Below are 24,008 nucleotides of genomic sequence, written 5' to 3'. Positions count from 1 at the left end.
TGCATATAAAACACATCTACAAATAAAGAAACCACACATGTATGTTAAGCCTTTAACAGTTTTTAGGAGTGTTGCACTGAGAGCTCAGCAGACTCACAGTTCCACCAGGTGTTTACTAATTGCTGCTGTCGCTAGTCTGGAGGAGCTCAGTTGGGGACTGCATGTGCAAGGAAGAGCTTTGAGTAAGTAATAAGCGGCGCAATGAATGAGTAAATGTTTAGGCACTCTGTAATGGTTGCCATGAGAGATTTCAAAAAAGTTTCAAACATGCATGAAAGAATCAAGGCAACATTCCAGGAATGTTTTAATGCGGAAATGACATTATAACATCATATGAAGCTTAAAAAATGTTTATTTTACATAATAACCTTCTTTAACACAAATATGTTTTGGAAAAACAGATGTTCTCTGTCCAGCTAGACAGATGCTACAGGACAAACATCCTAAACACCCATCAAAACTGCTTTTGGAAACAAAATCAAGCTAAAGCAGGCTAAGATCAAGCTTCTGGAATCGAACCAAAATGACTGAATATGCTAAAATCCAGGCTCAGTGCCAGGGAGCCGACCAATTTAAATGAACACTACCGTGTCTAATAGGAGTAGACAAAGAGACAAAATCCAGCCAGAATTGCACCAGAAGCCTGTTTATGGCTCCAAAAGTGAGGTGTGTACATAAATCTGAGTATATTATATATTTATATGGTTTGGTTGTTGGGTTTGGAAAAGGTCCACAATAAATTCAGACTTGTTTTGAAAGTTTTTGAAACTGTAAGTTGTATTTTCACCCTGTCCTCTATATTTTAAAAAAAGCAGTTCAAATGCATATCTGAAAGTTCAAAATTATTAGTATTATTAGCACTTATTATTTTTTACTGTTGTCACTGTTTATTTACCACTATAAACATAGTGACAGTCAGTATTAGCTCCATATTAATAACTCCTTCTGTTAGTATTTTATTGTTCGTCATTTTAATTAACTCTGTTCACAAAGTGGAAAAAATCCAACTTTTTGAAGTTTGAAAATCATTTTACATGGAAGTTTGACATTGTATGTGGAGAACATAACAAAATGGACTTGCTGCTCGTGTCCCAGGTGGAGAGACGGAGTCTGTAGGTCCCACAGGGCAGAGGACACCAGGGCTATAGGTGCAGTTCCTGACACTAATCACCCTCCTTGCAGTGCCTGCAAAACAAAACCCAGAGAGACAAGGACAAGGTGTCCTGGTGGAGGGTTTGTTCCAGCGCTTACAGCGGCTTTGTGTCTGCTTTTCGGTTTTGTAAACTGGAAAAATTAGAGAATTTGAGCAGGAAAATGGACAAAATCCAGCCTGAGGAGGCAGTTAGGACTTTCAAATCGAAATTGAATAGTAATTCTGCAGTATGTAGAAATAAAACTGATTAACTCAAATTCAAGGGCATGAAAAATATTTTGAATCGCACAGATATTTAAATTTTATTCATCTCACTCTCTTGGTTTCTGGTCCCCTTGAGCGAACTGCATTGAAATTCAGTTTTTTCTGCATTTCAGAAATATCTGAAACCACAACAATGTAGCAGAAAGGAAATAAAATGTCCTTAAATTAATTTTTAACTGAGGGTAAGACATTTGATTTTTTTTTTTTAACAGTATGTTCAGTTCGTATTTACAGCATTTGAACATTTCTCCTGATCTATTTTATTGGGAATGTATTGGAAAATTGTGAGCAAGAAGGAAAATTATAGATTTTTTTCCAAGTCTTTTCTGTGTGGCATGTAATGGTATTTAGACCCCTTTACCATGAATACCCTAAATAAAATGCATTGCAACACACTGCCTTCAGAAGTCAGAAAATTATTGAACAGAATCCACTTGTGTGTAAATTAATCTCAGCATAAATACAGCGAGGACAGGATTTTGCCACACTTTTCAGATTTTTTTGTCAGAAATTTTGAAAACCAAGTGATTTTTTTTCTTCCAATTTGTATTTGCCTGCTGTTTTCTATGATCTTTGCACATAATCGTTCACAGAAATACATAAAAAATTAATTAATTACATATTAAAACTCGTAGGTTTTGGGGTTTTTTTCTTACACCGGTTATGAATTTGTCCTGTTTTGCTTCATCTGCAGCTGGGTCATCCCCCTCCTCCTTCACGCTGCCAAAAGCCAACACTCTGACGTCGTCCATCCCCACAAACTCGTACTACCCAGGTAATCATGTTACCTTTTCCTCTGTTAAATCCTAAACCAAAAAAGGTGCTTCTGTTGCAGCCTGCACAGCAATGCTGACAAATTAAGTTCATAGAATCAGGAAAATTAAGTGTCACAACAGATTAATAAGAGACAACATTTTTACACAAGTTTTAATGAGTTTCACGTTCTCTGTGAATCCTCATTTTTAATATAATTTACAATCTGATACTGCAACATGTGACATAAACCTATCCAACACATTTACATGCTTTTTTTAAAAAAAAAGAGTCTTACACGAGAAAGCAGACAGATTAAGTTTGGATGGGTTTTCAGCCTGCTACATCCCTGCTCATGTTTCATAGCAGCTCCCCGAGACGGATTATTAAATGTTCGATTGAGTTTCTACAAAGAATACCCATAATTGTGTGTCTTTTGTAATTACTTCACAGCCCATTGATTAGATGGAGGAAAGGTCAGTTAGATTCATAATCAGCTAAACTTGCTGTATAATTAGCTTTTCCAAAAATGATAATCTATTTCTCATTGTGTTGTTTGGCGAGAAACCAGGAAAAAATACATATTTGTTCACTGCAAAAACACAAAATATATAAGTATTTTTGGCCTACTTTATTATAACACTTCAAAAAAACCTAAATAACTTACAAGTAACTTACTTTTCAGCAAGATATAGAAGCTTACATTTAATAATTGTCTTTAATATTGATTTTAAAAACAACAATACTAGTTCCACTGGCAGATTTTCTTCAATCTGCCAGTGGAACTAGTATTGTTGTTTTTAAAATCAATATTAAGGAATTATTTACCTAAAACATAATTATTGATTTACTTGAGTAAAACTCCTGTATCTTTCTGAAAAGTTACTTGTAGGTCAGTTTTGTCTTATTTCAGATATTTGAACTTGAAACTAGATGAAAAAAATTCTTGGTATAATTTTGTTTTTGCAGTGTTTTGTTTTGATTTTGGATTGATTTTTTATTCACTGCTGTTTCTTTTCTCCTCCAACCTCTGCACCCGTTTGAGCAGATCCCTTTGTGCCAACGGCTATCTTAGGTGAGACAATTATTTTTTTTTCTTCCCGATCATTGTTGCAGTCAAAGTCTGTTACATTCATTCAACTAAACCCAACAAAAAACACATATTTTCAAATTATTTTCAAACTTGGATAGCTAAAGACGGCTTCCTCACCTCCATATCTGCCTGCTGCTTCCTCCTCTCCTCTTTTAACCCTTTCCACACCCCACCTTCCTCGCTCCTCCTTGACCAACAGGGGGAGCTCCTCTCTCGCGCTGGGGCTGGCTTCACTCCATCCCATCCGCATTGCGTGTCGTGCGTGTGATGTCACTTACGTGTTTGACCTCTCATATGCATGGACAAGACATGTGGACTGGATGTGGGGGGAGTGTCTTTAGGGGGCAACAGGAGGGTGGTGGGGGCGGCAAATTTTGCCACAGCGGCTGCACAGAGGCACTAAAACACTTCCTCATTGCCCCCGTTGTTCTAGAAAAGCAAAATCCAAACATTTGGCCCAAACACTTTCCAGGTGCACCTAAATACATCTGAATATCATTGAACAAAACATTTATTTTAGTAATGTAATTAAGTAAATTGGGGATTTTTTTTTACACAAAGTGATGTATTTCAAGAGTTTAGTTGTTAATTTTCATTATGAATACCAAAACAGTTTCTGAAAAAATGTAAATATTACATGAAACCAACAAAAAGGTGTTTTTTTTTTGTTTATTTTTGCTATAATGTTGCAGTACTAAAAAGCATTTCATCCTTCCACTTAACTTTCCATTAAAATGCTTGAATACCGCACTCTAAGCATTAACGTTTTAGTGTTTACTCTGAGTTTCTGACATGAACCACAACTTTTTATGATAATTGTGTTGTAGCTTCCTTGTTTTGTATTTATTGTTTGTATTGATTGTATTTTTTGTAGTGTTTTTTTTTCAATAGTATATGTAATTCATTGTAACCTTGTTTTTATAGCCTTTAGTTTAATTCTGGCACATTTACAGAAATGTCAATTAATGTGCATTGTCCCTACCAAACAAATTAAATCAAAATTGCATGAGACAATAAAAAAGAGTTGGAGTGAGATGTTATAGACTAAAAAAAACGTACAATTTTAAAATATAAACAATAGAAGTTACGTGATATTATGAATCACAGAGAAGACTTCTGACAGCCTCATTTTAGGCCACAAAAGGTCATTGCTGAAGAGGGTAGTGCATCAGAGTGTGCTGTATCCAGGCATATTTTTGAAAGTTGAGTGGAAGGAAAAACTGCTAAAAAGGTGTACGTGCAGTCGTCTTTCCTGAGCTAAGGAGGAAAAAGAAAGAACTGATGCTCAGGGGCCTCAAGTCCTCTTTTCATGTCAAAGAAAGTTTTATTTTATCATTTGGAGATGAAGGTCCCAGACTCTGGATTGAGAGTGTAAAGGAACAGAATCTAAATTGCTGGAGGTCCGATGTAAAGTTAGTGTCGATTTATCAAATCCAAATTCAGATACTCTGATTTTGTTTTCCAGCAGGACCCTTCACCTCCCAGCACTACAAAAAGGATTTAATATCTGGCTTAATCACCAAATGTCACTGCCTGATTGACCATCAGCCACATAGAGAGTCTATGGAGAATCGTCAAGAAGAAAATTACAAACTCCAGACCCAAAAAATACAAATGAGCAACCCGAGTTTCCTTAATAACTCAGCAGAACCACAGACTCCAGTAATTCATTCAATTCATGGAGTGTGTACGCTGTGCAGTACAATTCTGTTTTTATTAGCTGTAAAAACTGACTTTATGTGTGATGGATCTATATAATATAGCAGATTCCCCCATTTCAGCTTAATTACTAAAATAAAATTTATGAAATTGTAATTTATTGAGATGTGGTTGTAAAGTTAAACATCAGCCATGCTGCCCTCGTCTTCCTCCCCTCTCTCCTCTCTACACGTTTAACTCCCTCCACCTTCCCGTCCTTCCAAAACAACAACAACCTTTTCTATTATTCTTTTTTAAGTCGCTCCCCCTGCCTTTGGCGAAGTGCTGTTGACCTACTTGTTTTTGTTTTGGGCTTTTATTTCTAATTTTTTTGCCATGTTTATACATCTTGTTCAGCGATAAAGTGGAATCATAAAAAGCATTTTGTTCCTCTGTTAATTATTACTGCCCTCGTGCAGCTCCTCGCACAGGCAGATGCTTTTCTACGAGCGTTGCTTCTGAGCTAAATGGGCCACTGGAACCGTAATAATTAAACACTCAAGGCCACAGAACAAAGACGCAATAAGTAACACGCAATCATTTGTGCATTTTTAAGCACCAAACCAACTGTTGAGTTGTGTTTTTTTTTTATAATATATATTTTTATCATTACTTCCACCTCAGTGCAAATTAAAGCAGTAAGTTTAATCACTGCGCCACGTGACAGCTGCTTTATGTTAGTTCCACATTTAATGAAGCGCAAAGCGATTAACATCACTTCGCTGCGGCCCCTCGAAAAGGTTGCAAGCTTCCAGTTGTGACACGTTCAGTCGCAGCGTCGTCTCGTCAGACGAGGTGAACCATCAGAACTGATTAGATCACGACACTTTTTCTTCTTCTTCCTTAGGCATTATTTTAGACATTAATTTTAAAGAAAAAAAACTGCAAATGCAGGTGTTTCCACAGAGCACACGCAAATATAATTATAGCAATTAGTGGGGAAAAATAAAGCAAAATGTCAGAATGCTCTGTTGGCTTCATTAAAATAACATCTGAAACAAATTCCAAATTCAGTCATGGTTATTCTTTCCCTGAAATTTACGACTTCCTTATTTTCTTTTGTTGATTTTATTCTTTTCTTTTCTTTTTTTTTATGTCTTGCACTCTTGAAGTGGCGCCATCAATCCACTCGGCATCATCCCCCGTCTTTATTTGGCTTTCTGCTGTGGCTTGAAATAGTATTCACACCCCTTTAAATGTTTCCCACTTCGTCACGTTGCAACCACAAACACCAGTGTATTTGACTGGGTTTTTATTTGATAAACTAACAAAGCTTAGTCATTGTTCATAACTGGATAAAATATGACACTTGGGTTTATTTATTATTTATTTTTTTACTATTGATAATTTCAAAACAAAGAAATTTTTTTAATCCAGAACCCAGAGTAAATACTTTGTGGAGCCGCCTTTTTATGGCATGCAACTTAAGTAAAAACTGAAATTATTGCCCAACTTGATTTACAAAACACCTCAAGCTTTGTCAGGATTAAATGAAGATCGCATCTTAATACACATTTTTAAGATTTGCCACAGAATTTTTGGTGGATGTGGATCTGGTCTTTGACTAGGCCATTCAAACGCATGAATATACGTTGACCGAAACCATCCACCTCCAGGGCCGTTGTCCTGCTAGAACAGGGGTTTGCAACCTGCGGTTCTGGGGCCGCAAGTGGCTCTTTGCACCTTCCACCAAGGCTCTTACAACCTGACAAAAAAATTAAGAAGCAGCTGAAGTTTTCAAAAATAAAAAACATAAAAAGAAATGCATTTTAAAAGAATGTTTCAGGTTTTTTGTTGTTGTTTCATGGAATAATTTCATTTAATTTCCACAACAGAATGACATTAAAAGTACCAGTCATTTTTTAAATCAGTTTAAATCAGCTGGAAATTATGTGACTATATCAACATCCCGTAGAAAAAAACACATAGTTATCATCTTTTATGTTTTTCTTTATTAAAACCTAAAAATAGGAATAAAATAGTTGCACTTTACAGTTACAATACAGATTTCCTTCTCTAAGCCAGTTTGGTTTTTTTTAGCTGGACTGAAAGTAAAAATTGCTCTTTGGGCTGTAAAGGTTGCAGACCCCTGTGCTAGAAGGTAAATCTCAGCCCCAGCTTCAAGTCTGTATCCTCCCACCTCTGGACAGATTCCCTTTCCTTTCTGGGGGAAAAAAAGCTTCCCCACAGCATGATGCTGCCACCACCATCCTTCACCAGCAGGATGTGCCGGCTTTCCCCTGCACAAACCTTTTGCATGTGTGCCAAAAATGTTCAGTTTTGGTCTCATCTGCCCCAAACACTTGCAGAGGTGGACTCTGTTTATTAAGAGTCCGGTTAATAGGGTTATCAGAGAAGAGGAGGGGGAGGGGGGCTGAAAAGAAGAAAAGCATGACACACTTTTCAGATTTTTGTCAGACAGAGTTGAAAACCATGTCATTTTCCTTCCATTTCATAAATATACACTACTTTCCCTTGGTCTATCATACAAAATCCCCAATAATACATGTTGAGGTTTGTGGTTTTAATGTGAGACAATATTAAAAAGAAAAAGTCTAAGGTGTTTGAATACTTTTGCAAGGCACTGTACACAGGCGGTTTGGACAAAGCTGGCATGTGATCTTGCCCTTTAGCGTAGCTCTAAAACACTCTACTGTAACAGGTTCTCATGCTGTATTGTTGCTTATCCCCTCTCTCCTGTCTCTTCTCCTCTCTTTCTCTTTACATACGTAACCTCTAATGTATCTGCTATCTAAAAAGTGCCCATTAATGGTAAGTTTTCCCAAGTGGCCCCTGGGTTGGGGGAAGGAGGCGGTGTTTCTTCTTTTACTCAGACAGTAAGCCGACAACCGGCTGCTTCTGACATTCTGACGTTGATTGCATGACAAGTGGACATGTTAGCATCTCACCACCAAGCCACCATTAGCTTAGCATGGACGAAATACATACATTTGCCCCATGGCAGCATCACCCCATGCATTCTCCTCCCATCTCCGTGTCCCTTCCTGGGTTCTTTCTATGATTTAGTTTTTAATTAAATGTAATATTTAGATTTCTTTTTAATATTTTCCATGGTTCAAGGGGAGTTTGGGTGGCAGGGGTTGAATCCACACTGTGTCTTTGTGATGCTTCTGATGGTGCCTGCTGCAACATGCTCACTGTGGCCCCCCACTGCACCCTCTCCTCCTCACATCTTCCTCCATGTTTTTGGACACCCTCCATCATCCGCTGGCTCCCCCCAAAAGCATTTGTGCCTCATTTCTGCCACCGACTGGAGGACAGTATGAAAGAGCTGGAGCGGACTCTGGTTCTCAGTATGAGCCGCAGCCCAAACCAGCGTACTGTTCTGTCAGTAAACTGAAGTAAACCTGTTGTTTTTGCAGCATCTTCATTACAATTTTTTACACAAATCTCTGCTGTTTCTCACAGTTGTGGCCCAAACATGTCTTATTCTTACAGACGCCATGTTTAAAAGCGCAGCGGTGCTAGCGTCTTACCGAAAGGGCCTTATAGAGGACAGTGTTTTCCAGCTACAATAAGACAGATGGACCTGAACCTTCCCACCACATGACTCATCCTATTACTCAATGATGTTGTGTTGTTGTGACCATCCATAACAAACAGATTACTAGCCGATAGTTGTCAATCTGGAGGGTGGTGACATAATGCTTAACAGTAAATGAGATAATGTACCATCTGTGTATGGAACACAAAGCAATCTGAAAAGTGACGAAACCTAAATCTGCGTATCTCAGGTTTATGCAGCGCCTTGCAAAAATATTCCAAGCCTTTGAACTTTCACAGCCTGTCACATTGCAGCCACAAACTTCAATATTTTGTTAGGATTTTTATTTTATTGTTTTTGTTTTTTTGAAGACCAACACCAAGTAGTGTTTAATTGTGAAATGGAAGGAAAACGAGACATGGTTGTTTACAAAGAAAAGTTTGAAAGTGTGCCATGCATTTGAATTATTCAGTCCCACTTTGCATTTGAGTTAAGAAACACGGTGGTGGCAGCATCATGCTGTGGGAATGTGGTGGTCAGACAAGACCAGTATTGCACTTTGTGGGTGAAATCCAAAAACTGTGTGGAGGAAATATTCTTCATCTGCAACAGGGATGATGGCCAGACAGAATGGGAAGCAGGATGGAAGGAACTAAAAACGTCGCTAGAAATACCGTGGAACGGTTTGGACAAAGCGTAATTGAGAATTTATGGCAAAAGCTTGAATTTGAATATTCACAGTTGCTCTCCGTCCAATCTGACAGAGCTTGAGCTATTTTGCAAAAAATAATGTGTGAAAACTGCAAAACTTAAGGGTTTAACTGCAATAAAAGGTGAAACTCAGATGCATGTCACAATTTTCAGAAACATTGTTTTAAATCATGTCTCTTTTTGTTTCCATTTTACAATTATGCACTCCAAGATCCTGATAAAGTTTGTGGTTGAAACGTGACGTTAAAACGTGACGACTCAAAAAAAACATTTTAAGTTGTATGAGGACTTTTGTACAACAGAGTATTAGCACTACAATAAGAAAAACTTAAATACGTAAAAAAAACATAAACTTTACGAGAATATACCCATAGTATTATAGAATAAAGTCGTAATAATATGAGAATAAAGTCATAATATTTCCAGGTAAAGTCGTATTACAATAATAAAGTGATGGAATTACAAGATTAAAGTCATCCTGTCACAGTAACAAAGTCAAAATAGTACTACAAAGTCAACATCACTAGAATAAAGTCATAATATTATACTACGAATTTATTCTTGTATTATTTCGACTTCACTCTCGTACAACTTTATTTTCATAAGTTTATATTTTTTATTTCCTTAGTGTGGCCTTAATACTCTGTCGTACTTTTGCAAGGAACTTCATGTCTAAATTATGAGAAAATCTTTTGTCGTTTACTGCTTCAAGCCTCATGTCACCCAGATGTAATCCACCGATGCGTGTTCAGCTCCTCTTCCTCTGTCCTCAAGTTCCTTGTCCTGTCTCTGTTTTCTTGCCCCTCGCTCCCCTGCAGACGAGAGCCAGAACATGGGCAGCGACACCAGCAGCCTGGTCCAGTCGCACACTCACTCCCTGAGGAAGCGGGAGCCGGTGGACGTGCCTTACCAGACGGGTCAGCTGCACCCGGCGATCCGCGTCGCCGACCTCCTGCAGCACATCACCCAGATGAAGTGCGCCGAGGGCTACGGCTTCAAGGAGGAGTACGAGGTAGGACGCAGCCCGGCTGCTGCCGCCGCCGCCGCCCTCCCCCATAAGACGCTGCTAACATTTCCTCAGAGGTTCTTTGGTGTTTAACAGCCAAAAACGAGGCTTCATCTGTGTCACTGCGTGCAGTTTTTTCTTCTTCTTTGTTTGTGTCTGGTTTGTAGCATGCAGCAGAACTGGTTTGTTTCCCCCTCCAGATTCACTTTTTTGATGAATTGTTAATGTGCCCCGTCGCAGTTTTTGTGTTGTTTTGTTTTGATGTTCATCTGTTCCTTACTGTTCAGAGCAATGTAGTGAGTGACTGACTGAGTGCTTGTTTGTTTGTTTGTTTGTTTGTTTGTTTGTTTGTTTGTTCTGATGCTGTAGGCCACATGTGTCAAACTCAAGGCCCAGGGGCCAAATCTGGCCCCCACAGATTTTTATGTGGCCTTTCAGACTCCAGAGGGACACATAAGTAGCAAATAATATTTAAGTGCTTAACATTTAAGCAGTTAAAGTGCTTATTTAAATTTAATCAATTTATTATTTGTTTAAATATTATTTAATCAATCAAATCAAAGCAGTTTTTACCTGTGTGCAGAAAAAAATATATCACAGTCCCTTCAGTAAATGTAATTGAGTAACTATACAACTCTGATGGCGAGAAAGAAATAGTTAAATTTCCGTCATACATAAGTGCAAATATTGCAGAATTCCTCACAAATATTTTATAAATCAGCAGCACAAAATCAGATTTTGAAAGCAAAAAATCACAGACAATAGTGAAATCCTGGAGTGTCTGATCAATATCAAAAGATGTTCAATATTGTTTAATTTTAAGAAATATTCATTGAATGCAGAGACAGCTACTTATTGATTGGTTTGTTAAAGGGTTTTTTATCGATGCATTCTGACTCAACCGGCCCTCCAGAACATTCGGGATCTTTATGACAATGAGTTTGACACTGTAGACTCACCTGTAGCCTCCCTCCCTCTCCACACACTCTGTAAGGACCCCTCCTCCACCTGAAGCGGGTCTGATTGGGGCCCACTGAAGGCAGCCAAGCGCACTCTCTCGCAACACCACCTGTAATCTGACACCAAAACAAAGGATTTTGCCCCAGCAGAGCATCATTCGTGTTTTCTCTCATTAGCGTGGGAGGGTGGCGGGGCTTTGGCGGCACTCCAGCCTCCTCGCCGTCCCTCCGCACCCCCACCAGCCAGCCTTTTCAAAGCGGCTTCAGGCTAAACTTTTTAAATCATCTGTCTTCGCTATCTTCTCCGCATCACAGTGGCGTTTTTATCTGCTGCTGCAGCCTCTTCCTTCAAACTGAAATCATCATCGTCACCTTTCTCCTTCCAGATCCTCCCGTTTTTAATGACTCACCTCACATCTTTGCTCACATTTTCAGATCATTTCGCTTGTTCATTATTTTCTGCGGTTTTCTTATTCACACCTCCTCTGTTCCTTACTCTCTTTTCATTTCCCACCTTGCGAGCTATATGTGGTCCAGATTCATCAGTAATTCACTTCGCTCTTCCTCCTCATGACTGGGGACGAAAATAATAGAGCTTTGCCTGGTACACCTCCATCGCACGGATATTGAAAGGACGCCACATCAAAGAAGTGGCTGTTAAAATAAAATAACAGCGTATTAATTTGTTTAGAATTCTTTCACTTTTTGCCACATTACAATCATAAAGTTCATTTCGTTTGATTGTGATTTGATGTGACAGAACAACTCAAAGTAATGCAAAGCTGTGAAGTGGAACTGCAGCCTCTAACAGACTTTCTTCATCATCACGCTGCACTTTGCTCAATCGATCTTACGACTAAATCAGCCAGCATCTCTTTTCCTCCTGGAGAAAAGCATCACCTCAGGATGATGCTTCCACCACCATGTTTCATTAACTAGATGAGCAACTAGGAGTGTTAGTTTCCAGGCACACATAATACAACAAAATAAAATAGACCATTAATTAAAATTTTTTGCACATTTTTGTACGTCCATTTGAGTCACAACTGCTTCTAAAATACAACCCAAATGCTTCCAAAACCACCTAGATTTTTTTGATGTCTGGAAATTGAGCCGTTTCAAAAACCTCCCTATTGTTGAGTCACAATCAGCTTTACCTAGCAACCCAAGATGAGCTCCAGCATATTTGGTCAGCAGGTTTTACCGCTGTATTCACTGAACAAAGGCTGCTGAAAAAGACAAGTGTTTTGTTGTTGACTTACCGTCCAGAGATCACTTCCTGCGTTCTTGCTAGTTGTGCAGGAGGCTCTACTACTGCTTTTCAAAGCCATTTTCATGTGCGAGTGTTAAGGTTGAGTTGGGGGGCGTGGCCAGCAGCAGCCTACTTGGATTTAAAGTGACAGGACGCCCTAAAACGGCTCATTCTGTCTGCCTTTAGGCAGCAGCTATACGTTTGCAGTAACTCTCTCCCTGAGCTTGGTACACTCGTTGATCTTCGTGATGCTGTTTGTTCGTTGCTTTTCTCCAACAAACCTCTGAGGCCTTCAGAGTGCAGCTGAATTTAAGCTGAGACAGAAGTGGACTCTACTTTCTAATTTGGTGACATCTGAAGGTGACTGCCAATACCAGACTTTGTTTTTTTATGAAAACCATGATTAATTTATCTTCCACTTCACAATTATGTTTATTTTGAGATGTTTTTTCACACAAAAAAAAAAGCCTGTTGGGGTGCTTTAAATGTGCGATGGAGCTCATTCTCACTCTGCCAGGCGAATCCATTGTGAATGTTGTGTCCCTCTGCTGTCTCCTCTATCTCCGTCTCTCTTAAGGTTAATGCCCTTTTTAATCGTTCCTTTCTGATGATGAGATAGGAGCCTACAGTGCACCTCTAAACCTGTTGACTTACATTGTACTATATCTCTCTCTGACCCATGCTTCTTGTTATTCTGTACGTTAACTTTGGATCAGATAAACGAGGTAAGCCAAAACTTTTGGTTACTTGTGAGTTTTGTATTTTTTCAGTTTTTTTTGTTTTGTTTTGTTTTTTTCAGAAAATGATAAAAAGAAAGCTTACAGATCAGTAGTGGTTATGGGCCACTTTTAAGGCCCACAACCTTAAAAGTTGTGGGCCTGTGAGAGTAAATGGCACGCGTTGCTGATTTAATCTGAAAAGGGCATTTACCAACAGATGTTTTGTGAAGTTACAAAGTGTTTAACAGTATCCAGAAGCAGCTGCCATCACTGTGAAATGATTTATTAAATTACAGAATCAAATGAACGAAAGGCAGTCAGCAAGCTGCAAACTGCTATTTCTATTCTGGACTATAAAGCAAAGAAAAGCGACGCTGTAAAACACTTTCATACTTTGTAAAAGCTTTCCCAAGGCAGATCGGAAGTCAGCTATAACAAAGTATGTGCATGTGTGAATTGTCCTGCACGTTGCTGCACAGTTTGAGAGAAGAAAACAAGCTTCTGATTCATCAACACCACCATGCTGTCATTGTCTTGCACTTGTTATCAGCTTGTTTCATCAGAGCAAACATTTGTGCGTCATCTACATGGCTGTGAAAGTCCTGATGGTGGGTTCTGGTCAATTTGGTCCCTTTGCCAATTCATCCCTCTATTTTTTCCCTTCATCTACCTCCATTTGGTACAAATATGAGCTTAACTATTGCTCACCTGCTTATTTCTCTTCTTAATTAATGATATTGATGAAATATGGAGAAAAATATGTTCTCAAACTGAAAGAAGCCGTTTTTGCCAAACATTTTGTTTCTGTATTGCACCATATTTCTACATAAAGCCTTATTGTAGGGCGACATGCCACAAAAGTAGGGCATATTTTTAAGCATTTACACAATTCACTTTATTTTCCACCAAAAAAAGTTATTTTTTATATCTATAAATTGAATGCGTTCCTTTTAATTAAAAATAGAGTGGACTCTTGATATTCACCGATCATAACTGACCCTGCAGCAGCTAAAATCCACGAATACTTGAGACCCCTTCTAAAAACACTTAAAACTGCTTATTTTAATTGTTCAAACACCAAATATACATTAAAACTCACTACAGCGGAAACCCTTTTAGCACTAGTACACAACCTAACATCTATACTAGTCTTCCTTATCTCCAATTCTAGGTTGCAGCCAATCAGCACCAAGGAACATAAATGCCACTTCTGGATTGGCTGCTTTACAAACACCAGCCAGTAGTGTGTCAAGTGGGATTGAACCAAGATATTTTTACCTTCACAAGCTGCATTTTGTCTCCTATATCTTAGATGCGTGGTAAGAAAAAATCCAAACGCATACGGATTCATGTTGTACGGAAAAATGTTGACTCTGCAAATACTGGAGCACAAACAGACGGAGGTCCACTGAACCACATTTCTTTACAATAAACTCTGAACAGGTTATGAAAACTAATCTTCCTTTTCACATAAAAAATGTAAAAGTACAAAACTCATATTTTTACATTTAACCCAGAGAATCCCAACAATTCTGTCTGAATGTGTTCCCTTTTCTAAGCCAGTGAGTGATTTATTATTGCAAAGACAAGTCGCCAAACTAGCCTGCTTCAGCAATTTCTACACCTCTTCTTCAGTTTTACCCTTACCATGCTGTATGTCAAGCACTCTGCTTTACAGGGACTGCAGGGAATGTGGTCTGCCTTTAACTTACGGTTAAGTGGTTCAGAAAAAGTAACAGCAAAGGAGGCAAACTGTTCTGGGACTGCAGATCAGAAGTTAGCCTGTAATTAAAAACATGCTAAGTTGGATCTCTGCCAGTGGGAATAAATTCAGCATAATGGAGGAAAAAGCTACCTGCAGGTGCAGTGAAGCAAAGTACAGCAAAAACAGCATCTTTTTTTTACTTCTAGGATGAATTTCAGGAGCGTTAGTCCCACGTTTAAGCTTTCATCGCTTTGAGTATTAAATTAAGAATCCAGATCGCATACAAGGCCTTAAAAAGTGTAATTTTTTATATTTTCTTATATGAGGACAAAATACAGTGTATGACGGGATAAAACAAAGTAGCTCATGATTATGAAGTGGAAGCAAAAACATTAATGGTTGAAAAAAATGTTATTAAATAACAAAAGTGTATTGAATGTATTTCAACTTCAGAAGACGCCTAATGAACAACTAGCATCCATCAACTAGAGGAAAAAGGCTCTCTGGTGAGATGAAACTAAAATGAACCGTTTTGAACAACATGCAAAACGAAATGTGAGGTGAACACACCCAGTCTTCACTGTGAAACATGCTGGTGGTGGCAGCATCATGCTGCCAGGGAAACCACTTTCAGTTGACTTAAGATAAATACCAGAAAACCTGTTAGAAGCTGCAAAACCCTTGAGCCTACGTTGGAAGTTAACCTTCTCATTACAATATCAATCCTAAACTTACATTATAGATCACTCACACTGGCCTAGTCAAAGTTCAGGCATAAATCTCATTAATAGTCTGTGGCTAGGTTAGAAATTTGATTGATGTTGATTCTATTTTGCAGCTAAATGTTGTTCCGCAAAGTATTGAGGTAGTGGGTACAAAATGCATGCCGCACTTTTCAGATTTTACAAGTTTTTTTTGCACTTTACAGTCAACTTCTACTTACTATCCATGTAAGAAAATTTTATTCCCAGTAATGTGACGAAATGTGAAAAGGTTTTCAGGGTGCAGATCCTTGTGCGATGTGCTTTTTTTTTTTTAAGGCCATTTGCTTTGAGGATGATTTGTTTTTAAATTTGAAGAGCGAAGCCCGCATCCTTCAGAGGGACGCTGAATCTGATCAGGACCTGAGCGCCGCGGGCCAATCCATCTCTGAGACATGCGTCCATCCGCACCTGAAGGATGGGGCATATTTTTAGCATATTAAAGCTGCTTCTCGGTGAAATCGCTAATCTCTAGGACTCCGTGCAGGAATATGTCCTTGTGTGGTGTCTGCGGGGCCTTTTTATGCTAGACAAACAGCCTGCGGCCTGCCACAGCACTTAGATGAATGGAACCATCATGTCCTGGATGACTGATGATTGAGAGCGTCGCTTCCCTCTTCCACACTAAAAGGAGCTCTCAAATCGCCTCTTTAACCTCCCTGTATTCGTTCTTGAATCTTTATTTTCCAGATGCACCTGTAATGAATTGTCTGCCTTTTCAAATGTGCATTAGCCTACTAGCTAAAAAGGACAGAGGAGTCACAGGTTTTGGTCCAGCTCAGTCTGCTTGGAGCCAAACTCAGCCTCCCCCTGCCCCCGTTTTCCATCCTGAGCATCAGTGACCTGGCATTGGGAGATGTATTTTCATAATTTGGCTTAATTGCGCCTGGTGTGCCATCAGAATGGAAATCTCCCCAGCGAGAGACGGTAAATATTTCATGAGGGTAATCTGAGCGAAGCGTTTTTTTTGATCTGGGGACGATGAGCGGGCTTTATTTTCCCCCGCCATGAGCTGATTGAGTTCCTCGGAGGAGGCAGACAGGCAGCCTCTGCGGTCGCCTCGTCTGGGAGGGGTTTGAGGGCGACACCCGCTGCCTCTGACTCTAATGGGGATCGCTTTTTGACACTCCGCCCTGGGAACCTCCACCCTCGCTGTGTTTAATGTCTGATACTAATGTGAATGTCTCTCTGTGTTGCCATATACTGTTTTTATTTGTTGAATACTGCATTTTTGTAGTCTGGTTATCATGCACTGTAAAAACAAGTTTGTTTGTTTTTTTCTTTTTGTCTGGTTTCTACTGCAAATACACTTGAAATGAAACAAAACTAACTTCTAAGTAGCTTTTCAGCAAGATATATGAGCTTTTTCAAGTTAAGTCCTTAATTTTGATGAAAAAGTACTAATTATAAGTGAAATAATCTACCACTTAAACAAGACATTTTTATCATATTACAAGTAGAAAAATATAAGTAGATACATAGCATTTAATTATAAATAAATACAAAAGAAACTGCCAGTGGAACGTTGGCAGTTTCTCTTATAATATGCAATAATACACAATTTTTAATATAACATTTCCCCCATATTATAAGTTATATTAAAACTGCCATATTATAACTTATTTTAAGTTCTGTTATGGTTGAAATAGTTTGTGTGGTAAGGTTTTTTTTTCTTTTCATAATTTTGTAAATTGAAGGCATTGATTTAATTTTTTTGTTTAATTTAATCTTGCTTGTGTCGTAAGAAATACAATTATCTTTTTAGGAATGTTTGTAAAGGATTCCTGCAGTAATGTCTGATTTGGACCTCAGAAAGAATAATCTCTACTATATTAGAGACTAATGGGGATCCTTAAATAAACAAACAAATTATTCATTTATAACTATTAGTTCATCAATATTAGCGATCTATTGGCTTTAAACAAGCTCCTATATTGGGCTGAAAAGTCACTTGCAAGTTAATTTTGTCTTATTTCAAGTGTGCTAAGCTTTTTGCGTTATAATTCAGACAAAAATACTTGGTAAAATGTATTGTTTTGCTTTTTCACATCACATCACGTTTCATCTCCCTTTCTTCTGTTTTTTTTTTCTTTTCAGAGCTTTTTTGAAGGACAGTCGGCACCATGGGACTCCGCCAAGAAGGATGAGAACCGCATGAAGAACCGATATGGGAATATCATTGCATGTGTGTACAAAGCACCTCTACACTCCTCATGAACCCCCCCCCACATTCATCTGTCTAATTTATTGGCTAAGCTGGTGACTGGATGGGTCTAAGCTGCTCAAACAGAGTTTTTATTACTATCCAACGAGAGCAGCTCTGACCTTTTCATTCTGCTTTTATATTCATCCGTTGTGTTGAGTTATGACGAACAGGCTGAGCAGGATGGGATGTCACATAATAAGTAGCTTTGGCTTGTTTTGTGAAGGGAATGGAGAACTGTTCCCAAATTTTTCCTAATATCTATTCGCTGTGGCGGAAATATGTGAATCCAGACTGATTGGGGAACACAGTTTGGAAGATAATTTACTTATATTTAAAGCTTTAGATCAGGGGTGTCAAACTCATTTTTATTTTGGGTCATATCAAATATCTGAATGTTCTCAAGGGCCCGGTTGTTCAAGCTAGCAGTTTGCAGAATTAGCATTTAATTTAGAGAAATCTGATTTTGTTTCTTGTAAAAAGGTTGGAATCAAACAAAGAACGAAAACTAAAACTATTTATGTGCCGTCAGATTGGCTTGAATACACAAGTATTTACCCATTTGGCTGACATTATGCTAACACAAGCTGTACGCGTGGATAAATGAAACAACTGGATGTCCGTGAGCTTATTTTTATTGCTTTATCTGCTTCAATCATTTCTGTTTCTCCAGGGAAAATGATGTGCAAATAACTTTAAAATAAATTCATCTTTTATTGAAAAGAACTGATGTCATACTATTTTATTTATTTATTTTTGCTTAAATGCAGTTTTTAAGTAAACTTGTATAACTGAGAGTAAAAATCCCACATAAATTATCATCCCCAAACACACAGACATAACTAATAAAGGCTCCAAATGAAATGTATTTTTACTCAACGGGTATGTTTGAATCCATTAAACATGACCTCCTGTTTCAGTAGACTTGGAAGTAATCAAATAAGCATTCTCCTAGAACAACTTTCACACTTGTTCACAATTTAAATAAATAAACTTTTCAAGAAACAACTGAAGTTTATTGGGTCAAAACAAAGATTTTGCTTAGAAAAAACTGCAACAATTATGCCACCCACAAAGCACCAGTTGCTGGAAGACGATTTGTTTTCCTGAACTCTCTGATTGTTCTTGGATTTCTACAGATACAGCTGAAAAGCTTCTGAAATTCTTCACTTTGAAAAGCTCTTTCTTGTCCAAAATGTGGTCATCTAACTCCAGTAAATAATATTTACTAGCACGATGTTATTGATGTAGAAGCATGTTAAAAAAAAAAAAAAAAAAAGAAATACACCTTGTATCGTGACGATGCGTCCTATAGGTGGAGCAGGCATTAACGTTTAAGAGTTAGCTGAGCCAAACGGTGATCTCAGATGGGATTTCAACTTGTCTATAAAAATTTATCTCTACAATTCACTAGAATACTTGACTACAATTGAAAGTAAACTTTTATGCAGTTGTTTAAATGATATGATAGAATGATTTCTTTTAGGAAATAGAAGTAGTAAGGGATGACCTGGTCTGTAGCCGAAAAGATGCTAATGGCGCATAATAAGGCTACGTTCACACAGCAGGCCTTAATGTTCAATACGGATTTTTTGTGAAATCTAATTATTTTTTTGTGGTCGTTCACGTTTCAGAATATATTGGGTTTTATGTGATCTGCTGTGTGAACTGCAATCAGCCTAAAAGTGTCCTGCATGCGCAGTAGAGGACGCGGTAACGTGGCAGGTAGTGAGCGTGCTCAGTGTTTGAGGAAGTAAACATGAACGGTAACGGTGGAACACATCTTCCGATTTTAAAGTTGTCTTTCAGCACATTAACAACTTAATCTACTTGATCGTTCGCCGTGGTTGTTGTTTTCCTTCCTGTTTCCGTATTTCAGGATGCAGAATAGTGACGTTTGTTGAGTATCAGTGATGTAGCGGTCGGATGATTTCAACCTCAGGTCGCGTTTGAAAACATCAGACACATGTCGGATTTTTGACCACATATCCAACCAGTCCCATTTGTAAAAGTCTGATCTCTGTTGTTCAGATTGTATAAAAAGTTGCATAAAGGCATAAAAGTCAGATTTGGGTCACTTCAGGCTGCAGTGTGAACGCAGCCTTAAGTTTGTTGGGTGTCGTCCATTAGCTGGCGTCCGCCTCTGTCCCTGGTTTCATACCTCCAAAACCCACCTTTTAATTTTTCTCTGCATTCTTTATTTCCAGCTGTCCCCTCCCGACTCATCTCTCGCTGGCCTCGTTAATATGATTAATTCAACTCTGGTTTCTTCCTCTCTGCCTCTCTTCCAGATGATCACTCCCGTGTCAGGCTGCAGGCCCCGGAGGGGGAACAGAGCTCCGATTACATTAATGCAAATTACGTTGATGTAAGTACACACACCAGCCAGCGCCACCAACTCAAAGGTCACTGCGCTTCCTCTTGGGGGGAGAGAGGGCGCTGGTGCCGCCGTCTCAGGAGGGCCTGAGGGATGGGGGCAGCACTGACTGCTTGTCCATCACACACATGAACACCCAAACACACTCGGACACGTTGCCTTAACTTTAGAGGACCAGCTGTATCATTCTGTACATCGGATACATTGAGAGGAGTGGAGATCAGAGGCTTGCAGTGCTGGGAGAGAGAAAAGGCAAACCAGCCCAGAGGGGAAACCGAGGTTCTAGTTTTCGACTTTGCTTTGAACTGTAAGCTGACATGTAGAGCCCAAAAAGGCCTCATGGATAATTACTTTACATGTTTACCAGGAATACAAATGAACTGAGTTCCACTGCACTGAATATCAGAAAGACATAACTGACTAGGAGGTTCTTATGGAAACTGTGACCTTGCTTGATACGTCGTCAAATCCCGTCACTTCTGGTGACTCAAAGAGCAAAATAGATAAATACCCCTGATGTCTGCTAGGATGTGTCGTGTTTTACTTTAATTTTATTTTATTTTATGGAAACTTGGCCTTTTATTTATTTAACCCATTTATTTATTTAGTTAATTTTGGCGCAAATGGCTCTCCATAGTGGTCATGCAAATGCAGAAACAATTTGGCCAAGTTGTGTATTTTTGGGTGAATCTGAATTTTTCATGATTTTTTTCTTTTTCTTTGGCTCTCAATGTTTATTAAATAGATACATTTTTGTTCTCCAGTTGAAAAGCATTTTTTTTAAATGTTTTTACACATTGATTTCTACTTTTAATTTGATTTTCAGTCCCTAGTGTTTAAATGTTTAAATGTCTTTAATAATTAATGTTTTACACTGATTTTATTTTTGCATATAGGTTGGAAAAACACGACATTTTGTTTGTTTTGGCAAATTGAATAAAGTTTGTGGAAATTAGCATAAAATAGACTTGTTAAACAGAAATGTTGTCTGGAAAAAAACACAGATATATAATATTTGAATCAATGTTGACATTTTTCCATATTGCAAGTTAAAATGTCTTGTTCCATTGATTATTTCACTTATAACTAAAAAACAAACTTTTTCATCTTTATCTATTCTTAGACATTTAGCAACTCAATTGCACTTCCAAATAAACTAAATGTAAGTAATGTTGTGTACAATAGTTGTAAAAAAAAAAACCTGACTCATGATGCCTTGGCAGTAAGTAAAAGTCATTAAGAAGTGATGCAAGCCACAGTTTCCACTAAAAACAGGTCTAACTCACTTAACTCCCACAATATGGACTCTCCTGATCCGACCTGATTTGCTGTTAATAGCAGTGTTAGTTGCAGGGTGTGACCAATCACAGCAGCTCACTGAAGCTTCCCGCTCCATGTGTAATGGGCCGAGTCTCTAAGTGGTTATCTGCTCAGGAGAGAGAGAGAGAGAGAGAGCGCTTTCGGCCATTCTCCTATCGTCTCACTCTATAATGCGGTAATTTGTAATCTCTTGTTACTCCCTCAAACATAAATTCATAATGCAAGGTGTGCCACGGCAAAATGCAGGAGGCCTAAATTATTTACCTTTCCTGCTATTCGCTTTATGGCCCATTATGCTGCAGAGAAGACTTACGCAGTGGAGCGCCCCATTACAAAATAAGAATATACGCATTTTAAAGCGGGTCCTGATTGAAAGGGATTTCTACCGCTATGCCAGCTTCATTGCGAAAGTACTTAGTAGAAATATGGACAGATGGGTAATGATGTTTTTGCTCTTCAGAAAGCTTTTTAACCCATCTAAAAGCTTCTTCTGCCAATAAACTCTTATGTGCAGAACATTTGCCTCACTGTTTGTTGTTGTACTCTGGTATTCTTTTGATTATTTGGAGTCATGTACGAGTAAGCTGAGTGGGTGAGTTTCGTTTCTGTGCAGTTGATGCAGTATTTTCATAAACATTTAGGAGGCAATGAAACAGTGCAATGATCTGTTGCCTGTAGAGTTATGTTCTGTACACACAATCGAGGCCTGTGAACAGATTGTATCGGTTTGTAGAAGCGATGCAGAGCAGGAGTAAATCATATTCACCAGACTGTTAGGCAAGAACACAGATGCAGTCTGTTCACAAAATCCATGTCATTTCAAAACTAATTGTCTTTTCTCAAATTTGAGCACTAAAATTTGATTTGGCTTCTTATTATTTTCAGATCTACAATTACTCTCCTCCTGATTTAAATGCTGAAAAAATCCTCTATTTGTTTTGAGGTTTGGAAATGACTAGCATGTCTGTTTTAGCGTGTTACTTTTTTTTGACTAGTTAAATGCAAATCAAGCTTATATATTTAACCCAAGGTAATTCAATAGTTTAAAAGAAGCATTGTTAGTGGAAATAACAGTAAAAAAATAAAAATTACAGGAAAAAATTATTGTCCAAATGTATTTGTTTGAAATAAGCATGATTCACAAAAATGTTTTCAGTCCTGATTCTTCCTAAACCAAGGAACAGATGTAGGAACACAATGTGAACTAGTCTCTGACCTGATAGTTCATTCCTGAAATGTACTTAGGCTCAAGACCATTTAAATTTTGATTTTAAGATGAAGTATTTTACAAACTAGGAACTGGGAAGTGATTGTGTTGTTGGTCAGGACTCTGGCAGCAGCATTTTGGATGAGCTGCAGCTCAGAAACCAGAGAAGACAGAAATACAAGCATAGCTAAACATACAAGCATATTTTCTGTCTCTTCTTGTGATAGGATTGGCACTCAGAAGTAAAAATGTTAGGAATGTGTAGTAATGTTAAAATTGAGATTATGGTCAGGCAAAAAGACTTCATGTTGCATGTTTTGAACTCTTAACTCCTGATTCTTTAAATTATCCTAAGTTTGCAGTGAAAGACCAAGATCACTCGCATCATGATTTACACAAACCTGAAAAGAAATCTTATCCTATTGCCATGTACAAAAGAGACATTTTGCATGTTTACCTGCATGTCCTGAAGACGTACTTTTGCTTTGCTAATAGGCTTATGGAAAGGTTCGGGCGTGTCCATCGAAAGCTTCTCTCACCTGAACGAATGTCAGGGCCGCTCCTTTCTCTCTCTGTCTTCCCCCGTCTAATCCAACAGTGTACTGGGCCTCCGCTTTACTCAAGCGAACACACATGAAAGCCCAAACAAATCTCCTCCGTAGTCCAGAGATAAGGAAGTCATTAAAAATGGAGGAGAGCTGAATAGCTGAAGGAGCCCTGTGGATGAGAGGCAGAATGAGGAAAATATCCTTTGTGTCTTTCTCCCGTCGTTGGAGGAGCGTTAATCACAGTCCACGTTAAATTGAATATGAGAGAGATAAGCAAAGCAGCAGGGGTGGCTGGGAGAGAGGTGGGGGGTGGAGGTGCTGGGGAGCACAATCGAAAGGAGGCTGGGTGGAGGAAGAGCCTTTAAGTCCTAATGTTTTGTTTCCTGGCTCATATCTCTGAGGAGAAGACAATGAATTGGACAAATAAAACTTGAAGGGATTAAAGTAATCCCTTAGACTGGGGGCCTTATTGTGAAGATCAGCGCTGTTAGTTTGTATCTTGGGGATTATCAACGCTTCTGATGCTTAGTCCAGAGGTGCGCTGCATGTAGAGTGTGACAGAGAATCCTTTTTTTGGATCGTCTTTCAAGAAGCATTTTGGTTCTGCACGGTCTAATTCCAAAATAAAGAACTGCACACCTGTACAGACACGTTGCATGTTACTGTTTACATCAGGAAATGTTGCACATGGTCACAGCGGCGGAGGCTTTTTTTAACTGAACCAAGACGCCAAATTCCACATCACATCGACATGTTCAGGTCGTCAAACTCAAG

General features: G+C 38.6%; 1 protein-coding gene across 1 annotated transcript in view; it reads left to right on the top strand.

The window, feature by feature from the left end:
- The window catches only part of LOC103146336 (protein tyrosine phosphatase receptor type M), a 205,350-nt gene that overhangs the window by 142,515 nt on the left and 38,827 nt on the right, over positions 1 to 24,008 (top strand). Inside the window, exons 18-24 of the mRNA XM_016677466.1 lie at positions 2,112 to 2,192; positions 3,219 to 3,245; positions 7,722 to 7,733; positions 9,996 to 10,189; positions 13,111 to 13,119; positions 17,677 to 17,764; positions 20,074 to 20,150. Coding sequence (XP_016532952.1) covers positions 2,112 to 2,192; positions 3,219 to 3,245; positions 7,722 to 7,733; positions 9,996 to 10,189; positions 13,111 to 13,119; positions 17,677 to 17,764; positions 20,074 to 20,150 — 488 coding nt within the window. The remainder of the gene's footprint in view (positions 1 to 2,111; positions 2,193 to 3,218; positions 3,246 to 7,721; positions 7,734 to 9,995; positions 10,190 to 13,110; positions 13,120 to 17,676; positions 17,765 to 20,073; positions 20,151 to 24,008) is intronic.

This window comes from Poecilia formosa, unplaced genomic scaffold (assembly GCF_000485575.1).
Source record: "Poecilia formosa unplaced genomic scaffold, Poecilia_formosa-5.1.2 Scaffold156, whole genome shotgun sequence".
In the NCBI taxonomy this organism is placed as follows: domain Eukaryota; kingdom Metazoa; phylum Chordata; class Actinopteri; order Cyprinodontiformes; family Poeciliidae; genus Poecilia; species Poecilia formosa.
The sequence above is the reverse complement of the archived record's forward strand: the minus strand, read 5'-3'. Positions and strand labels throughout refer to the sequence as shown.